Source organism: Phyllobates terribilis, unplaced genomic scaffold (assembly GCF_046119375.1).
Source record: "Phyllobates terribilis strain yellow unplaced genomic scaffold, ASM4611937v1 Scaffold_9__5_contigs__length_417890890, whole genome shotgun sequence".
Classification (NCBI taxonomy): Eukaryota; Metazoa; Chordata; class Amphibia; order Anura; family Dendrobatidae; genus Phyllobates; species Phyllobates terribilis.
Window position 1 is genome coordinate 150,642,161 of NW_027362769.1, and position 16,673 is coordinate 150,658,833.

The window sequence follows — 16,673 nt, forward strand, 5'->3', positions numbered from 1 at the left end:
CTGTGTAATTTTGTACCATCTTGGGTATTTGCTGGGACTGTTCTATGTGTTTATTGGCTGTTTTGTGGTTTTCAATAAAGTATTGCCACACTGTTTAACTCTCACCCTGTGTTGTCTGAGTAGTATTATGCCCACGGAAGACCCCGTTTCTTCACATTTTGGTGGCAACAGTGGGATACTTCTCAGCCCAGAGGATCTGGGGGAAGCTGCAAAAAGATTGGTGTTAGCACACACCGTCCAAAGGACTCCACAACCAGGGAGGCATATAGACAGACCCAGCAGACCATAGGTGAGGCATACTCAGTGAGTTTCAGATGCTACCATGTCCAATCCCAACAGCTAGGCCTTGGGAGGAGGACCGTAGAGGATATACAGCAGCAACAAGAAACGGCAACTACAGGAGCTGCGCCAGCTTCAACGGATTGAATACCAGGTCACCAACACTCATTGGACTTAATTTAGGAACCACAGGATGCTGAGGACGGCATGTGTGGACGCAATGGATACAAGTCGGTTCTCGTCAATTATGTGTGGAGTTTATTTGCAAGGAAGACATGGAATATGCTCTGAGGAAACTGGAAGATGCTAAGTTTTGTTCTCGTGAAGGTGAAACCTCTTACATTCGTGTCTGTGCTTAAAGACATGCTGATGGACTGTCTTGTTAAGCCAAGAGAAATGCACTGTTGTGTTTGTGTTGACTTTAGAACTTGTTTGTGTCTCTTTGGTGCAGTGTTTCTCAACTCCAGTCCTCAGGACCCCACAACAGATCATGTTTTCAGGATCTCCTTAGTATTGCACAGGTGAGAGAACTTCCATCACCTGTGCAATACTAAGTAAATCCTGAAAACATGGCCTGTTGGGGGGTCCTGAGGACTGGAGTTGAGAAACACAGCTTTGGTGGGTCAAGAAGGACAGATCAGTATTTGTATAACCCTGAATGTTGTCTTCTCTTGGTTCTGAAACAATGATGTTTCCTGCTATGCTAATTTCATATTGTACTAAGGCCAGCTAGATGTTTATCTACAAGAGTCTCTTGCTATACCAACTATTTAAATTGATTAAAGACTCAAACAATGAGACCTGAGCCCTGTGGAATAATACCTTCCCTAACCCTTGCGCTGTGGATGTGTACTTAGTAAAACAAATGTGAACTATTTAAAGAACATATGCCTCTGTAGCTGGCTGATTTGAAACAGAGAATTGAAAGAGACTTTACAAGAAGAATCAAAGATCGGACTCTCTTCAGACCATCAGCTTAGTAGCATGGCTTTATCCAAAGAGGCACAGATTTGGATTCTACATTATTTCAGCTTAAGCATACAAGGCCCTAATTGGAAAGATACAGATCTGCTCCATTGACCATCAGAGAGCCCATGGATACATTTGGGGAGACCAGGTTGGGACTGGTCATCTGGCCCCATGGAAACTATCTGAGAGGCCAGGGTGGGACCCTTGGGTCTCCTGGCCTTTTACCTCAATGGACTTGTCAGTTTCCTAAGCTTGCTGCTACCTCCTCTCTGTGGGAGCCCGCCAAAAGCGGGGGCCACTGTTTGAGGTAGTTGACCCTGGAAGTCCCAAAATCGCAACTGTTCTATCCCAGATGGGCCAGCGGAAGGGTGAGACTGTGTAATTTTGTACCATCTTGGGTATTTGCTGGGACTGTTCTATGTGTTTATTGGCTGTTTTGTGGTTTTCAATAAAGTATTGCCACACTGTTTAACCCTCATCCTGTGTTGTCTGAGTAGTATTGCGCCCACAGAAGACCCTGTGTCTTCACAATGACCATCATCCAGGCTACCACTCAGCAGCATAGGTAAGGGTGGTTACACCTTTTTCATTATCACCACTTTTAGCTCATTGCAGAGTAGATAGTCTCTGTCCACTGGAAAAAAAGTATTTGGTCTTTTACACACACCCAGGCAGAAGGTGTGTCTGTACATGCAGCTTTAAAGGGAACAGGTGACAGTGCTGGAGCATATTTTAAAATGTTTGAACATTGCAATGGAACAGTCAAATTCTTTACAGATGAGCCTGCTTATGCTCTAGTGCAGAGCTGGGCAAACTGCAGCCCGTGGGCCACATCCGGCCCTCTGGCTGTTTCAGCCTGGCCTGCGCACCGAGACAGCCAATGTCTGAAACAGTGGCTCAGAGGCTGCATTATACTCTCCGTCCACCGCCATCCGGTGTCATCACTGAGATGCAGACAGCGGTGAATACATTAGTGGAGGATGGGGCCGGCAGCTCCTTCCTACACCAATCAGCGTGTGTAACTGAGACAGCAAACCCAAGGACATCACTACATCGCATCTGCTGTGCGACGAGCCAGTGCACCGAAGACTGGAGGTTGGAATGTGTTTGTTTGTTTTTCATACAGTATGTGTAAGGGATGCTTGCATGTATATACTGTAGGAGACTATGTAAGGCTCATACTGTATATAGGAGGCTATGGGGGAGCTCATACGGTATATAGTAGGCTATATAGGGGCTCATACTGTGTATAGGAGGCTATGTGGGGGCTCATACTGTATATAGGAGGCTATGTGGGGGCTCATACTGTATATAGGAGGCTATGTAGGGGCTCATACAGTGTATAGGAGGCTATGTGGGGGCTCATACTGTATATAGGAGGCTATGGGGAGCTCATACGGTATATAGTAGGCTATATAGGGGCTCATACTGTGTATAGGAGGCTATGTAGGGGCTCATACAGTGTATAGGAGGCTATGTGGGGGCTCATACTGTATATAAGAGGCTATCACTATATAATAATAATAATAATTTTTATTTCCGTAGCGCCAACATATTCCGCAGCACTTTACATTTTAGAGGGGACTTGTACAGATAATAAAGACATTTCAGAATAACACATACAGTAGGGAAAATAAGTATTTGATACACTGCAGATTTTGCAAGTTTTCCCACCTACAAAGAATGGAGAAGTCTGTAATTTTTATCGTAGGTACTAGTGATGAGCAAACGTGCTCGGATAAGGCGTTAAGGGTGCTAACAGAGTATCTTCGGCGTGCTCGAAAAATATGTTCACGTTGCCGCAGCTGCATGTCTTGCGGCTTTTAGACATCTGCAACACATGCGGGGATTGCCTAACAAACAGGCAATCCTTGCATCTGTTGTGGCTGTCTAACAGCTGCGAGACATGCAGCAGCAGCGATGCAGACATATTTTTCGAGTACGCCGAAGATACTCTGTTAGCACCCGAGCATGATCAGATAAAGCCTTTTCCGAGCATGTTTGCTCATCACTAGTACGTACACTTCACCTGTGAGAGAAAGACTCTTAAAAAAAATCCAGAAAATCACATTGTATGATTTTTACATAATTAATTTGCATTTTATTGCATGAAATAAATATTTGATACAATAGAAAAACTGAACTTAATATTTGGTACATAAACCTTTGTTTGCAATTGCAGAGGATACATGTTTCCTGTAGTTCTTGACCAAGTTTGCACACACTGCAGCAGGGATTTTGGCCCACTCCTCCATCCAGATCTTCTCCAGATCTTTCAGGTTTCGCGGCTGTCACTGGGCAACATTGAGTTTCAGCTCCCTCCAAAGATTTTCTATTGGGTTCAGGTCTGGAGAATGGCTAGTCCACTCATGGACCTTGAAATGCTTCTTACAGAGCCACTCCTTAGTTGCCCTGGCTGTGTGTTTCGGGTCATTGAAATGCTGGAAGACCCAGCCACGACCCATCTTCAATGTTCTTACTGAGGGAAGGAGGTCGTTGGCCAAAATCGTTTGGTATATGTGACTCGCCCCCTGGGCCGTGGGGCACCCGGAACCGGGCTTCAGTGCAATGATGGGGGTAGTACTGGCAACCCGATCCCGTGGCTCAGGGTGGTCAGACCAAATGCTGTGGCAGTCTATTTGTATTGTTATGAATGTCCGACTACGCCACCCGTGGATTGCGGTCAGGGATGACCGCCGCTGCAAGGCAGACCGCTGAGGCTGGTGTTAGTGTGCAGCAGAGGGATAGGATAACTCCCCACGGGAAGAGTACAGCCTCAGGGCAATGTGGGAGGATGCTGGGGGTGATGGTGCAGGCGCAGCATAAATAACACAGAGTCCAATGGTGCAGTTCAGGCCTTTTACTCACAGTTGATATCCAAGTCACTTCTGTCAGCAATGACTGCCCAAGCATTGCTGCGTCCACCAGGTGAGGGGCTCGGTCAACCCCCAGGCAGTTCAGGAGTATGGCACAGGACCCCTTTCTATCCTTTCTCCGGCCTCTCGTGCCCCACCAGTGACCACGCTTCTGTCCAGCTGCCTCTGGCCTTCTCTTGGAGAAACTTGGCGCCAGTTTCCCTGACCCTATGTGGTGCCTTCCTAGCGGGTGTAGCAGGGGGTCGCACCAATAGATGATCACGACCTCCGGTTTTTGGCTGAGGGATAATTTACCTCCACCAACTTGGGAATCCGGTACCCTTCCACGACCTGACCCTTCACCCGATATAACGCGGGTTTGCAACGGTTGCTGTCCGTACTGCTCTCTCTTAGGGTCCCTTCTGCCTTCTTGCTTCTGGAGCCTTTCTACTCCTCTGCCTCTCCTCTTTCCTTCCTTCTCCTTCTTCTCTTCTCTGGCTCCGGCCTTCTCCCCAGGCCTGCCTCGTGGAGCTGAGCTCAGGCTGAGCCACAGCTCCCTGTCAGCTCTCTCTGGCTGAACTACTTCTCTCTCCCCACCGAACTGAACACTGACTAAAGATGGCTCACCCCTTTTATCTGCTTCTGTGTCTGAGCTCAGGTGACCTGCACCCAATGAGCTTCTTCCTATGCTCCAGAAACCGTCCCCTTCTGCTCCTACATCACAGGGTTCTCACCCCCTCCCCACTCCAGCCAGGGAAACGGTCAGTTGTGCCTGCAATTATATGGGAGCACCGTCGAGCTGTCCCCCGGAAATGGGGAATGTGTATGTGTATGTATGCAGCTAACTGAGCCCTGGTCCACACTCCATCCTTACCTGGGAGTGGAATATCACACCTCTGGTTGAGGTGCAATACCCCTGTAGCAACCGAACCCTCGGGGCGCTACACATGACCCCATCCATTCTCCCTTTAATACGGTGCAGTCATCTTGTCCCCTTTTCAGAAAAGCACTCCCATGCTTAATGGTTGGGATGGTGTTATTGGGGTTGTACTCATCCTTCTTCTTCCTCCAAACATGGCGAGTGGAGTTGATGCCAAAAAGTTCTATTTTGATCTCATCTGACCACACGACATTCTCCCATGCCTCCTCTGGATCATCCAGATGGTCACTGGCGAATTTCAAATGGGCCTGGATATGTGCTGGCATGAGCAGGGGGACCTTGCGTGCCCTGCAGGATTTTAATCCATGACAGCATAGTGTCTTACTAACAATAATGTCTGAGACTGTGGTCCCAGCTCTCTTCAGGTCATTGACCAGGTACTCCCATGGAGTTCTGGGCTGATTCCTCATCTTTCTCAGAATCATCCTTACCCGACGAGGTGAGATCTTGTGTGGAGCCCCAGACCGAGGAAGATTGATAATCATCTTGGGTTTCTTCCATTTTCTAATAATTAAGTTGTTGCCTTCTCAACAAGCTGCTTGCCTATTGTCCTGTAGCCTATCCCAGCCTTGGGCAGGTGTACAATTTTGTCCCTGTTGTCCTTAGACAGCTCTTTAGTCTTGGTCATGGTGGAGAGGTTGGAGTGTGATTAATTGAGTGTCTGGACAGGTGTCTTTTATACAGATAATTAGTTCAAACAGGTGCAATTAATACAGGTGATGAGTGCAGAGTAGGAGGGCTCCTTAAAGAAAAACTAACAGGTCTGTGAGAGCCAGAATTCTTGCTGGTTGGTAGGTGATCAAATACTTATTTCATGCAATAAAATGCAATTTAATTATTTTAAAATCCTAGTGCGTGAATATCAGGATTTTTTTTTGATTCTGTCTCTCACAGGTGAAGTGAACCTACGATAAAAATTACAGACCTCTCCCTTCTTTGTAGGTGGGGAAACTTGCAAAATCGACAGTGTATCAAATACTTATTTTCCCCACTGTAACTCAACAGATACCAAAAGGAATGAGGGCCCTGCTCGCAAGCTTACAATATATAGAGAGGCTATGTGGGGGCTTATATTCTATATAGGAGGCTATGTGGGGGCTCATACTGTATATAGGGGGCTATTTGGAGGCTCATACTGTATATAGGAGGCTATGTGAAGGCTCATACTGTATATAGGAGGCTATGTGGAGGGTCATACTGTATATAGGAAGCTATGTGGAAGCTCATACTGTATATAGGAGGCTATATGGAAGCTCATACTGTATATAGGAGGGTATATAGGGGGATGTCAGCATACTTGATATTTCTCAATATTAAGTAATACAATTAATATAAAATAATTATAATTAATATGTTAATATTAACATTGAGCAAAATTAATTTCAGCTTATTAGTTCGGTCTCCACAACAGTCATGGTTTCTCATGTGGTCCCTCGGAAAAATGAATTGCCTACCCCTGGTCTAGTGCATTGCAGTGTACTGACTAGTGCCATCACCTATACTATCCTTCTATTGCAATCACTGCTCCTTACAGTCAAGCAGCACAGTGGCTCAGTGGTTAGCATTGTTACATTGCAGTGCTGGGTTCCTGGGTTCAAATCCCAGGGAGTTCATATGTTCTCCTTGTGTTTGTGTGGGTTTCCTCCCACACTGCAAAACAGGGAACTTTAGATTGTGAGCCCCAATGGGGACATTGATGATGTCTGTAAAGAGCTGTGGAGTTAATGGTGCTATATAAGTGAGAAAACTAAAATAATAGTTCCAATAGGTCTTGGGGACACTAGTCTTATTTATGTTCCAGTACATCTGTACTACCTGCTTGCACTGACATTGAAGCCAAAACTGTGGTGAAAGGGGCAACACACTGGTGGGTGGAAACGGTCCGTAGCAGCAATCTTACTTTTCTCACAATACACCAAAAGGTAGTAATAAGAAGGCAAGCTGACATACCTAGAATTCGACATTCTTCCTTTACATCAGGACCTGCTGCATCAAGGATTGCTTTAGAAACACCTAAAAGTGTTAAAAAATGTATATAATGATTTAGCGCTGTCAACTATTGTATTTCTTACAGTATGCTAACCAATTACCATTTTGTTGCTTTCACCTATCAGGCAGCGTTTACAATATAAAATGCATGCATTATTAAATAGATCTCTTATACCTGAGTAGGCTGGTGTACTTACTGTGAAAATCCATGTCAGAATAACTTTATAATCCTTTTTTGAAGGTTTAACCACAATCTCCATGCATCTAGCCTGATTGACAGCTCCTCGGAGACCCTGCTTCTATTGAATCACAACTCACCTAACATGAATACCTAATAGACCAAAAATATTAAGGGCTTTCTCATTTATATCGTAAAATCTATAGAGATTCATGAGTATTAGTCAAAGTAAACAAAATCTTTTTTGAACAATTGACAAGACAAAATTTAAAAAAATTAAAAGATAGAATGTCAAACAAAGGCATAAGCCACACAGGGAGCCTTCAAAAATAAATAAAACCAATTTATGCAGAGTAAACGCACACAGAATAAAGACCCATAAGAAAAAATGAAAAGGAAATGTAATCAATAGTTAGTATCAAAAGGTATGGATCAATCACATTATCATAAATACGCTGTGGAATAAATCCTACAGTTTGATTACTGTATGTACTAATCTTAGTTCTGCTACTGTAGCTGTGTAGTAAGTCTGGCTCTGTTACTATATCTATGTAAAATGTCTTTTCAGAGAGGAAAAGGAGGACTTGAACTCTAGTGCCATCTTTTGAAAGTAGTGATCCTAAAAGCCGATATCAATCCTTTAACGAGCCTTGCCACATGACTTAGGATGAATGTATCTTTGTAGTAGTCTTTGTTTTGTTACCATATCTATGTAGCAAAATGTATTCTTTATACCAGAACCAAGTTCAGTGTATAGCTATGGTACTAATCTATGCACACAGTTTATACACTGCTCAAAAAAATAAAGGGAACACTCAAATAACACTTCCTAGATCTGAATGAATGAAATATTCTCATTGAATACTTTGTTCGGTACAAAGTTGAATGTGCTGACAACAAAATCACATAAAAATCATCAATGGAAATCAAATTTATTAACCAAAATTAAAGTGGAAAAACACACTACAGGCTGATCCGACCTTGATGTAATGTCCTTAAAACAAGTCAAAATGAGGCTCAGTATTGTGTGTGGCCTCCATGTGCCTGTATGACCTCCCTAAAACGCCTGGGCATGCTCCTGATGAGGTTGCGGATGGTCTCCTGTGGGATCTCCTCCCAGACCTGGACTAAAGCATCCGCCAACTCCTGGACAGTCTGTGGTGCAACGTGACTGTTACGGATCCGGGTGGTGGAACCTCTGTGCTGCGGTGCAAGGAGGGACCAGAGGGGCGTAACTAGGTATCAACTCGGACTGACCAAGGTCGCATGGTGGCTCAATCGACTCCGTGAACCAGGGAAGGACCGATCAGAGGGACCAGGTGCTACTTTGGACCAGTCCTTGTATGACAGCAGGTGACTCCCACGGGTCAGAAGGCAGGGACTGACCGGTACAGCTGATGAGCACGGCAGGCAGGCTGACCGGTGATCCGGGTAGACGGACTGGCAGACACCACGGGTAACTGGCAGGAGCCTCCAGGTAGGCTGGCTGGTAGGCACAGCAGGTAACTGGTACGTTCTCCGGGTAGGCAGGCAAGCCTGGCCCATAGACAGACTGGTGGGTTTGGACCGTAAGCAGACTGTCGGGCTGGACTGGTAGTCGGGCTGGCGGACTGGACTGGTATTCAGGCTGGCAGACTGGACTGGTAGTAAGGCTGGAGGACTGGACTGGTAGTCAGGCTGGCGAACTGGACTGGTAGTCACGCTAGCAGCGGGACCTGAGGGCTGAAGCAGAGTTAGTACACAGAGCTACAACCATGCACGGGCACCTCCATTTTGGAGCAGGTGCCTTTTATATGAGAAGTCCTCCGGCCATTGGCCGGGGACTCCTTAGGACGGCGCGCTCGGCCCCTTTAAGAGGGAGGGAGCGCGCGCGTGCCGTAAGCACAGTGTCCGGGAAGCTGCACGCGCCTGCAGCAGCAGCAGGAGATCCGGAAGACGCCGGGCCAGGAGCGCGGCGGTAAGGGGGGCGGCGTCTCTGCCTGTCAGAGGGCAGAGACGCCGATGCTACAGTACCCCCCTTTACGCCCCCTCTTTTTTAGACCTGAAAAAAAATTTTGAAGAAGAACTGGGGTGTGGATGTTCTCCCTGGGTTCCCAAGTTCTCTCCTCTGGGCCAAACCCCTTCCAATCCACCAGAAAAAAGGTTTTTCCTCTTACCCTCTTGGTGACCAGAATGTTCTCTACCTCATAGACATCCTCAGCGGAGACTGGAGCTGGGGAGGTACCTGGATCGTCGGAAAAATAATTAAGAACAACCGGTTTGAGGAGAGATACGTGGAAGGAGTTGGGAATCCGTAAGGTGGCCGGGAGTTTTAACTTGTAGGCCACTGGATTGATTTGCTTGAGGACTTCAAATGGACCGATGAACCATGGACCCAACTTATAGGAGGGTATTTTGAGACAAACATGTTTGGAGGAGAGCCAAACCTTGTCTCCAGGATGGAATACAGGTGGGTCCAGACGTCTCTTGTCGGCATGTCTCTTCATCCGCTCGGAGGATTGAAGAAGTGCGGATCTAGTGTCCTCCCAAATAGTGGAAAATTCGCTGACCAGAGACTCTGCGGCAGGGTTGTCCACTGAAGTGGAGATGGGATATGGAATCCGGGGGTGTTGACCGTAGACCACAAAGAACGGGGAATTGGAAGAAGATTCGCTCTCATGGTTGTTATAGGAGAACTTGGCCCAAGGTAGGAGCTCTACCCAATCGGTATGGTGAGCGATGACTAAGTGCCGGAGGAAGCTGGTAAGGATCTGGTTGATACGTTCCACTTGGCCATTGGACTGAGGATGATAAGCAGAGGAGAAATCCAGGGAGACATACAGCAGCTTACACGTAGCTTTCCAGAAGCGCGAAGTGAACTGGAACCCTCGATCAGACACAATGTGGAGGGGTAAGCCGTGGAGACGAAAGATGTGATGGATGAAGTCCTTAGCCAGCACAGATGCAGACGGGAGACCAGGCAGAGGGATAAAGTGGGCCATTTTAGAAAAGCGGTCAGCGACCACCCAAATGGCAGTACAACCGGCAGAAACAGAGAGATCAGTAATAAAGTCCATAGCAATGTGTTGCCACGGGGCAGCAGGTACGGGAAGAGGCAGGAGACGGCCGGCTGGAAGATGTCTGGGAACCTTGTTGCGGGCACAGGATGAACAGGCTGTGATGAAGTCTACAACATCCTTGCGCAGGGAAGGCCACCTGTAATGCCGGGTAATGAGCAGGAATGTCTTACTCTGGCCAGCATGGCCGGCTAATTTAAATGAATGACCCCAGTGAAGAACCTTCTTATGATCCGGAACCGCTACAAACGTCTTATTGGGTGGGAGACGAGACAGGTCCAAGGGAGCCACATTCATCACTTTGGAGGGATCGATGATATGCATAGGTTCCTCCTCTTGATCGGAAGACAGGAAGGATCGGGACAAAGCATCGGCCTTAACGTTCTTGTCCGCAGGGCGGTAATGTAGGGTAAAGTTGAAACGGGCGAAGAACAAAGACCACCGGGCCTGACGTGGATTAAGTCTTTGGGCATTTTGTAGATATGCCAGGTTTTTGTGGTCAGTGTAGATGACCACCGGGTGCAAAGCCCCCTCTATCAGGTAACACCACTACTCCAGCGCCAATTTGATGGCTAGCCGTTCTCGGTCTCCTATGAAGTAGTTACGCTCGGTCGAGGAGAAGAGTTTGGAGAAGTAGCCGCAGGTTACCATTCTCCCGGACGGAGATTTCTGGATAAGCACCGCTCCGGCTCCGGAAGAGGAAGCATCAACCTCCAGAAAGAACTGTTTGTTGCAATCTGGACGGTGCAGTACCGGGGCAGAAGAAAAGGCTTGTTTTAAGGAGAGGAAGGCCTTCTCCACTTCGGACGTCCATTCCTTAGGATTTGCTCCCTTATGGGTGAGCGCAGAGATGGGTGCAGTCCGGGAAGAGAAATGTGGGATGAAGAGGCGGTAATTGTTAGCAAAGCCCAGTAATCACTGAATCGCCTTCAACCCCTCCGGTCGGGGCCACTTTAAGATGGCAGAGACCTTCTCGGGGTCCATCCGTAGACCAGTCTTAGAGACAATATAGCCCAGGAACAGAAGAGAGGTCTGCTCAAAGAGGCATTTCTCAAATTTTGTGTATAGGCGATCCTGCCTGAGCCTAAGCAGGACCTGACGAACATCCCTCCGGTGTGTGGGTAGATCCGGAGAGAAGACAAAGATGTCGTCCAGGTACACCACCAGGCATGAATATAAGACGTCACGGAAGATGTCGTTAACTAGTTCTTGGAAGACGGCTGGAGCATTACAGAGACCGAAGGGCATCACACGGTATTCATAGTGGCCGTCCCGAGAATTGAATGCCGTCTTCCACTTGTCTCCTTGGCGGATCCGGACCAAGTTATACGCCCCACGAAGATCGAGCTTGGTGAAGATCTTCACGCATTTAAGGCGGTAGAACAGCTCTGAGATAAGCGGCAGGGGGTATTTGTTTTTGATAATAATCTGGTTGAGTCCCCTATAATCGATGCAGGGGCCTAGTGAACAGTCTTTCTTTTTTACAAAGAAGAATTCTGCTCCAGCCGGGGAGGTAGATTTCTGGATGAATCCCCTAGCCAGATTTTCTTCGATATACTCAGACATGGCCTGGTTTCGGCCAGGGACAAGGGGGAGATACGCCCACGGGGTGGAGAGGCACCGAGTACCAGATCGATAGGGCAATCATATGGCCTATGAGGTGGCAGTGTCTCTACTTCCTTCTTGTCGAAGACATCTGCATAGGACCAGTAAGGTGCCGGAAGACCAGGTAAATTAGCCGGAGTAGACAGAGGTCGAGCCGGGCGAACCGGAACCAGGCAGGTCTCATGGCAATCCTGCCCCCAACGGAGCATCTCACCGGATCGCCAATTCAGAACGGGTTCATGTCTTTGTAGCCAGGGTAGACCTAGCAAAAGGGAGTGGGAGAGTCCGGATAGCACATGGAAGGAGATCCTCTCCGAGTGCAGCATTCCCACCTGAAGGGTTACAGGCTCTGTGATGAGCAAGATGGTCACCGGAAGGAATCTTCCATCCACGGAAGCGACTGCTAATTGTTCAGCCAGAGGTTTGGTGGGAATCTGATACTTCTCTACAAGGGACTGAGAAATGAGATTCCCAGCGGCTCTGGAATCCATGTGGGCGGTTTCAAAGAAGCGGGTCTCTCCACAGGAAATAGAAACGGATAGAGTCAAGGACGGAGAGGATTTACTCTTGCCTAGGACGACCTATCTGAGCGGTCCTAGACACTGGAGTTTCCCGGCTTCACCGGACAGGAACGGATCAGATGCTCCTTACTACCACAGTAGAAACAGCTCCCCTCGGCTCAGCGTGTTTCTTGGCGAGACTTGACCATCTTGGTCTGGTCGTTCTGCATGGGTTCGGGAGAGCGTGCTGGTTGGGAGGCAGGTTTCTGGAAAACAGGAGCAAGACGAGGAAATCTTCTCTCCCGGGTAGTCTCCTTAGCTCGTTCCAGGAAACGGATGTCAATCCGGGTAGCTAGTGACACCAGGTCATCCAGGGTGGTAGGAATGTCCCAGCCGGCTAGCGCGTCCTTGATCCGTCCGGAAAGACCCTCCCAGAAGGTGGACACCAGGGCCTGGTTGTTCCAGGCAAGCTCAGATGCGAGGGTACGGAACTGTATGGCATACTGGCCCACGGTGAGACTCCCTTGGCGGAGACAGAGCAATGAGGAGGCAGTAGAAGTCCTTCGTTCGGGCTCATCGAAGATCTTCCAGAAGGCAGTGCGGAAAGCCGGAAGATCGGACACCAGGGGATCCCCTCTCTCCCATAGAGGGTTTAGCCATGCCAATGCTTCCCCGGTGAGGTGAGACATGATGAACGCCACCTTGGCCCGGTCAGAGGGAAACTGATGTGCCAGTAGTTCAAAGTGCAGCGTGCACTGGTTCAGAAAACCCCGACATAAGATGGGGTCACCCCCAAAACGAGGAGGCGCAGAGAGCCGGGGTCCAGAGCTGGATGCCGTGGCACTGGTAGGCAGAGGCGCCGCCGGAGCGGGTGCCGCTCGGCTCGAGGCGGACACAGGTGGGACGGACAGCGTGTCCAGGCAAGAGTTGACAGACCCGCAGGTAGGTCAGGATGGTTTCCTGTTGGGATCTCTGACGAGAAACCTCCTGATACAGGTCAGAAAGCAAAGGAGCCTGGGGGCCACCGGGTTCCATGGCCCATGCAAAATGTTACGGATCCGGGTGGTGGAACCTCTGTGCTGCGGTGCAAGGAGGGACCAGAGGGGCGTAACTAGGTATCAACTCAGACTGACCAAGGTCGCACGGCAGCTCAATTGACTCCGTGAACCAGGGAAGGACCAAGCAGAGGGACCAGGTGCTACTCTGGACCAGTCTTGTATGAGAGCAGGTGACTCCCACGGGTCAGAAGGCAGGGACTGACCGGTACAGCTGATGAGCACGGCAGGCAGGCTGACGGGTGATCTGGGTAGACGGACTGGCAGACACCACGGGTAACTGGCAGGAGCCTCCAGGTAGGCTGGCTGGTAGGCACGGCAGTTAACTGGTACGTTCTCCGGGTAGGCAGGCAAGCCTGGCCCATAGACAGACTGGCGGGTTTGGACCGTAAGCAGACTGTCGGGCTGGACTGGTAGTCAGGCTGGCGGACTGGACTGGTAGTCAGGCTGGCGGACTGGACTGGTAGTCAAGCTAGCAGCGGGACCTGAGGGCTGAAGCAGAGTTAGTACACAGAGCTACTACCTTGCATGGGCACCTCCATTTTGGAGGAGGTGCCTTTTATATGAGAAGTCCTCCGGCCATTGGCCGGGGACTAGTTAGGACTGTGCGCACGGCCCCTTCAAGAGGGAAGGAGCGCGTGTGCCCTAAGCACAGTGCCCGGGAAGCTGCGTGCGCCGGCAGCAGCAGCAGGAGAGCCGGAAGACGCCGGGCCAGGAGCTCGGCAGTAAGGGGGACGGCGTCTCTGCCTGTCAGAGGGCAGAGACGCCGATGCTACAGTGACGTTGGTGGACGGAGCGAGACATGATGTCCCAGATGTGCTCAATCGGATTCAGGTCTGGGGAACGGGCGGGCCTGTCCATAGCTTCAATGCCTTCATCTTGTAGGAACTGCTGACACACTCCAGCCACATGAGGTCTGGCATTGTCCTGCATTAGGAGGAACCCAGGGCCAACCGCACCAGCATATGGTCTCACAAGGGGTCTGAGGATCTCATCTCGGTACCTAATAGCAGTCAGGCTACCTTTGGCGAGCACATGGAGTGCTGTGCGGCCCTTCAAAGAAATGCCACCCCACACCATTACTGACCCACTGCCAAACCGGTCATGCTGAAGGATGTTGCAGGCAGCAGATCGCTCTCTACGGCGTCTCCAGACTCTGTCACGTCTGTCACATGTGCTCAGTGTGAACCTGCTTTCATCTGTGAAGAGCACAGGGCGCCAGTGGCGATTTTGCCAATCCTGGTGTTCTGTAGCAAATGCCAAGCGTCCTGCACGGTGTTGGGCTGTGAGCACAACCCCCATCTGTGGACGTCGGGCCCTCATACCACTCTAATGGAGTTGGTTTCTAACCGTTTGTGCAGACACATGCACATTTGTGGCCTGTTGGAGGTCATTTTGAAGGGCTCTGGCAGTGCTCCTCCTTGCACAAAGGCGGAGGTAGCGGTCCTGCTGCTGGGTTGTTGCCCTCCTACGGCTCCCTCCACGTCTCCTGGTGTACTGGCCTGTCTCCTGGTAGCGCCTCCAGCCTCTGGACACTACGCTGACAGACACAGCAAACCTTCTTGCCACAGCTCGCATTGATGTGCCATCCTGGATGAGCTGCACTACCTGAGCAACTTCTGTGGGTTGTAGAGTCCGTCTCATGCTACCACGAGTGTGAAAGCACAACCAACATTCAAAAGTGACCAAAACATCAGCCAGAAAGCAATGGTACTGAGATGTGGTCTGTGGTCCCCACCTGCAGAACCACTCCTTTATTGAGGGTGTCTTGATAATTGCCAGTAATTTCCATCTATTGTCTATTCCATTTGCACAACAGCATGTGAAATTGATTGTCAATCAGTGTTGCTTCCTAAGTGGACAGTTTGTTTTCACAGAAGTTTGATTTACTTGGAGTTATATTCTGTTGTTTAAGTGTTCCCTTTATTTTTTTGAGCAGTGTATATTGAGGGTGGTATCAAAAGATTTGGTTCTGTATGATGTGATGACTGTTGTCACCTCTTACATTCTACATCCTGACGAAATAGACTGTGCATGCCTATGGCGTGAAGTTCCTAACCCAAAAAAAGTCCCCACAGTATCTCCTAGAGAACATTATTATGGTCTTTGTAATAGTGTGCTCAGGATTTAGAGGTGCTATCAATTAAAATTTGTAGTGCAAAAATTCCTTATTATCCCCCCCTATTACAGTAATACCCCATTAAACAATAAATGCATCAAATCTAAATATTTTTAGTGTTTTGCTAAAGCGCCTTACCAGAACTGCAGTTAAGTGTTGCATTTGTGAAATTTACTATGGCGTCTGTACATTCAGTGGTGATGTCCCCCTTTTTTTTCAATTTCACAGATGTTTCACACACCACTATATCGTTCATGATGGCGATTTTTCCTTATTTCAATGGCTGGCTACTCAGTTAAAACAGGACCTGAAACAGTATAAAAAAAACTATCTCAGTGGGAACAGAAACAAAGTCTTAATTAATAAAAGATCTGTACAGCAGCTGCCACCAATGGGTCATGTGTACGGATTCTCTGCGCCTTCAGGGCAAGAATTGTCCATAAAAAGAGGAGCCAAGGACCCCAATACTGAGCCGAGTGCTGATTGGCTGCCGAAAAAAATTCAACAATTCAGCATCCACCAGTGAGAGTCTTAGAAAAGGGTCCCACCGCTTCCTATTAATTTCAGTGCAATTCCCCTTCAAATGAATAAAAATAAAACCACCACAACATCTCTAATTTGTTAATCGATCCCTTATCATTTCAAAATCTCTGCTTGCTGTCAGTGACTGAAAGAATCATATATACCGTGTATATATATATATATATATATATATATATATATATATATATATATATATAAATATTTATAAATATATATATTTAGAAATATATCTCTGCAGGCTAACACTGGAGGCCTCGTGTCTCCTGATATATACGAGATCACTTCCATAATTTCGCAAGTCACAAATTACCAAAATGTAACTCCTTTTCCATCCTGAATAGTAGCCAGCAACTATTAGCAGTTATATGGAGTGCGATCCACCAACGGTCGCCATCCTACATGTTGTCCTACTGTAGATCAGGCAGAGGCTTCTACTGCAGACAGTCCGGTCTCTTATCTCGTAATCGTATTTGCTGCCATTACTCAGGACTCTACGATTGTTAAATATTCCTATGGCGGTGTCAGTCCTCACTGCTATCCTGCATTCTGTTCATGAACTAGGAAGCTCAGTATGAACAGTCGGGG

The 16,673-nt window shown here is 48.2% G+C and overlaps 1 protein-coding gene across 2 annotated transcripts in view; it reads right to left on the reverse strand.

The window, feature by feature from the left end:
- The window catches only part of LOC141161804 (protein mono-ADP-ribosyltransferase PARP15-like), a 103,516-nt gene that overhangs the window by 57,219 nt on the left and 29,624 nt on the right, over positions 1-16,673 (reverse strand). The window contains exons 2-3 of one of the 2 annotated variants that reach the window (XM_073647211.1): positions 15,684-15,852; positions 6,994-7,056 (exon numbers count right to left, since the gene is read on the reverse strand). In XM_073647211.1, coding sequence (XP_073503312.1) covers positions 6,994-7,056; positions 15,684-15,801 — 181 coding nt within the window. In that variant the 5' untranslated portion in view covers positions 15,802-15,852. The remainder of the gene's footprint in view (positions 1-6,993; positions 7,057-15,683; positions 15,853-16,673) is intronic. The other variant, XM_073647212.1, reaches the window with a different exon arrangement.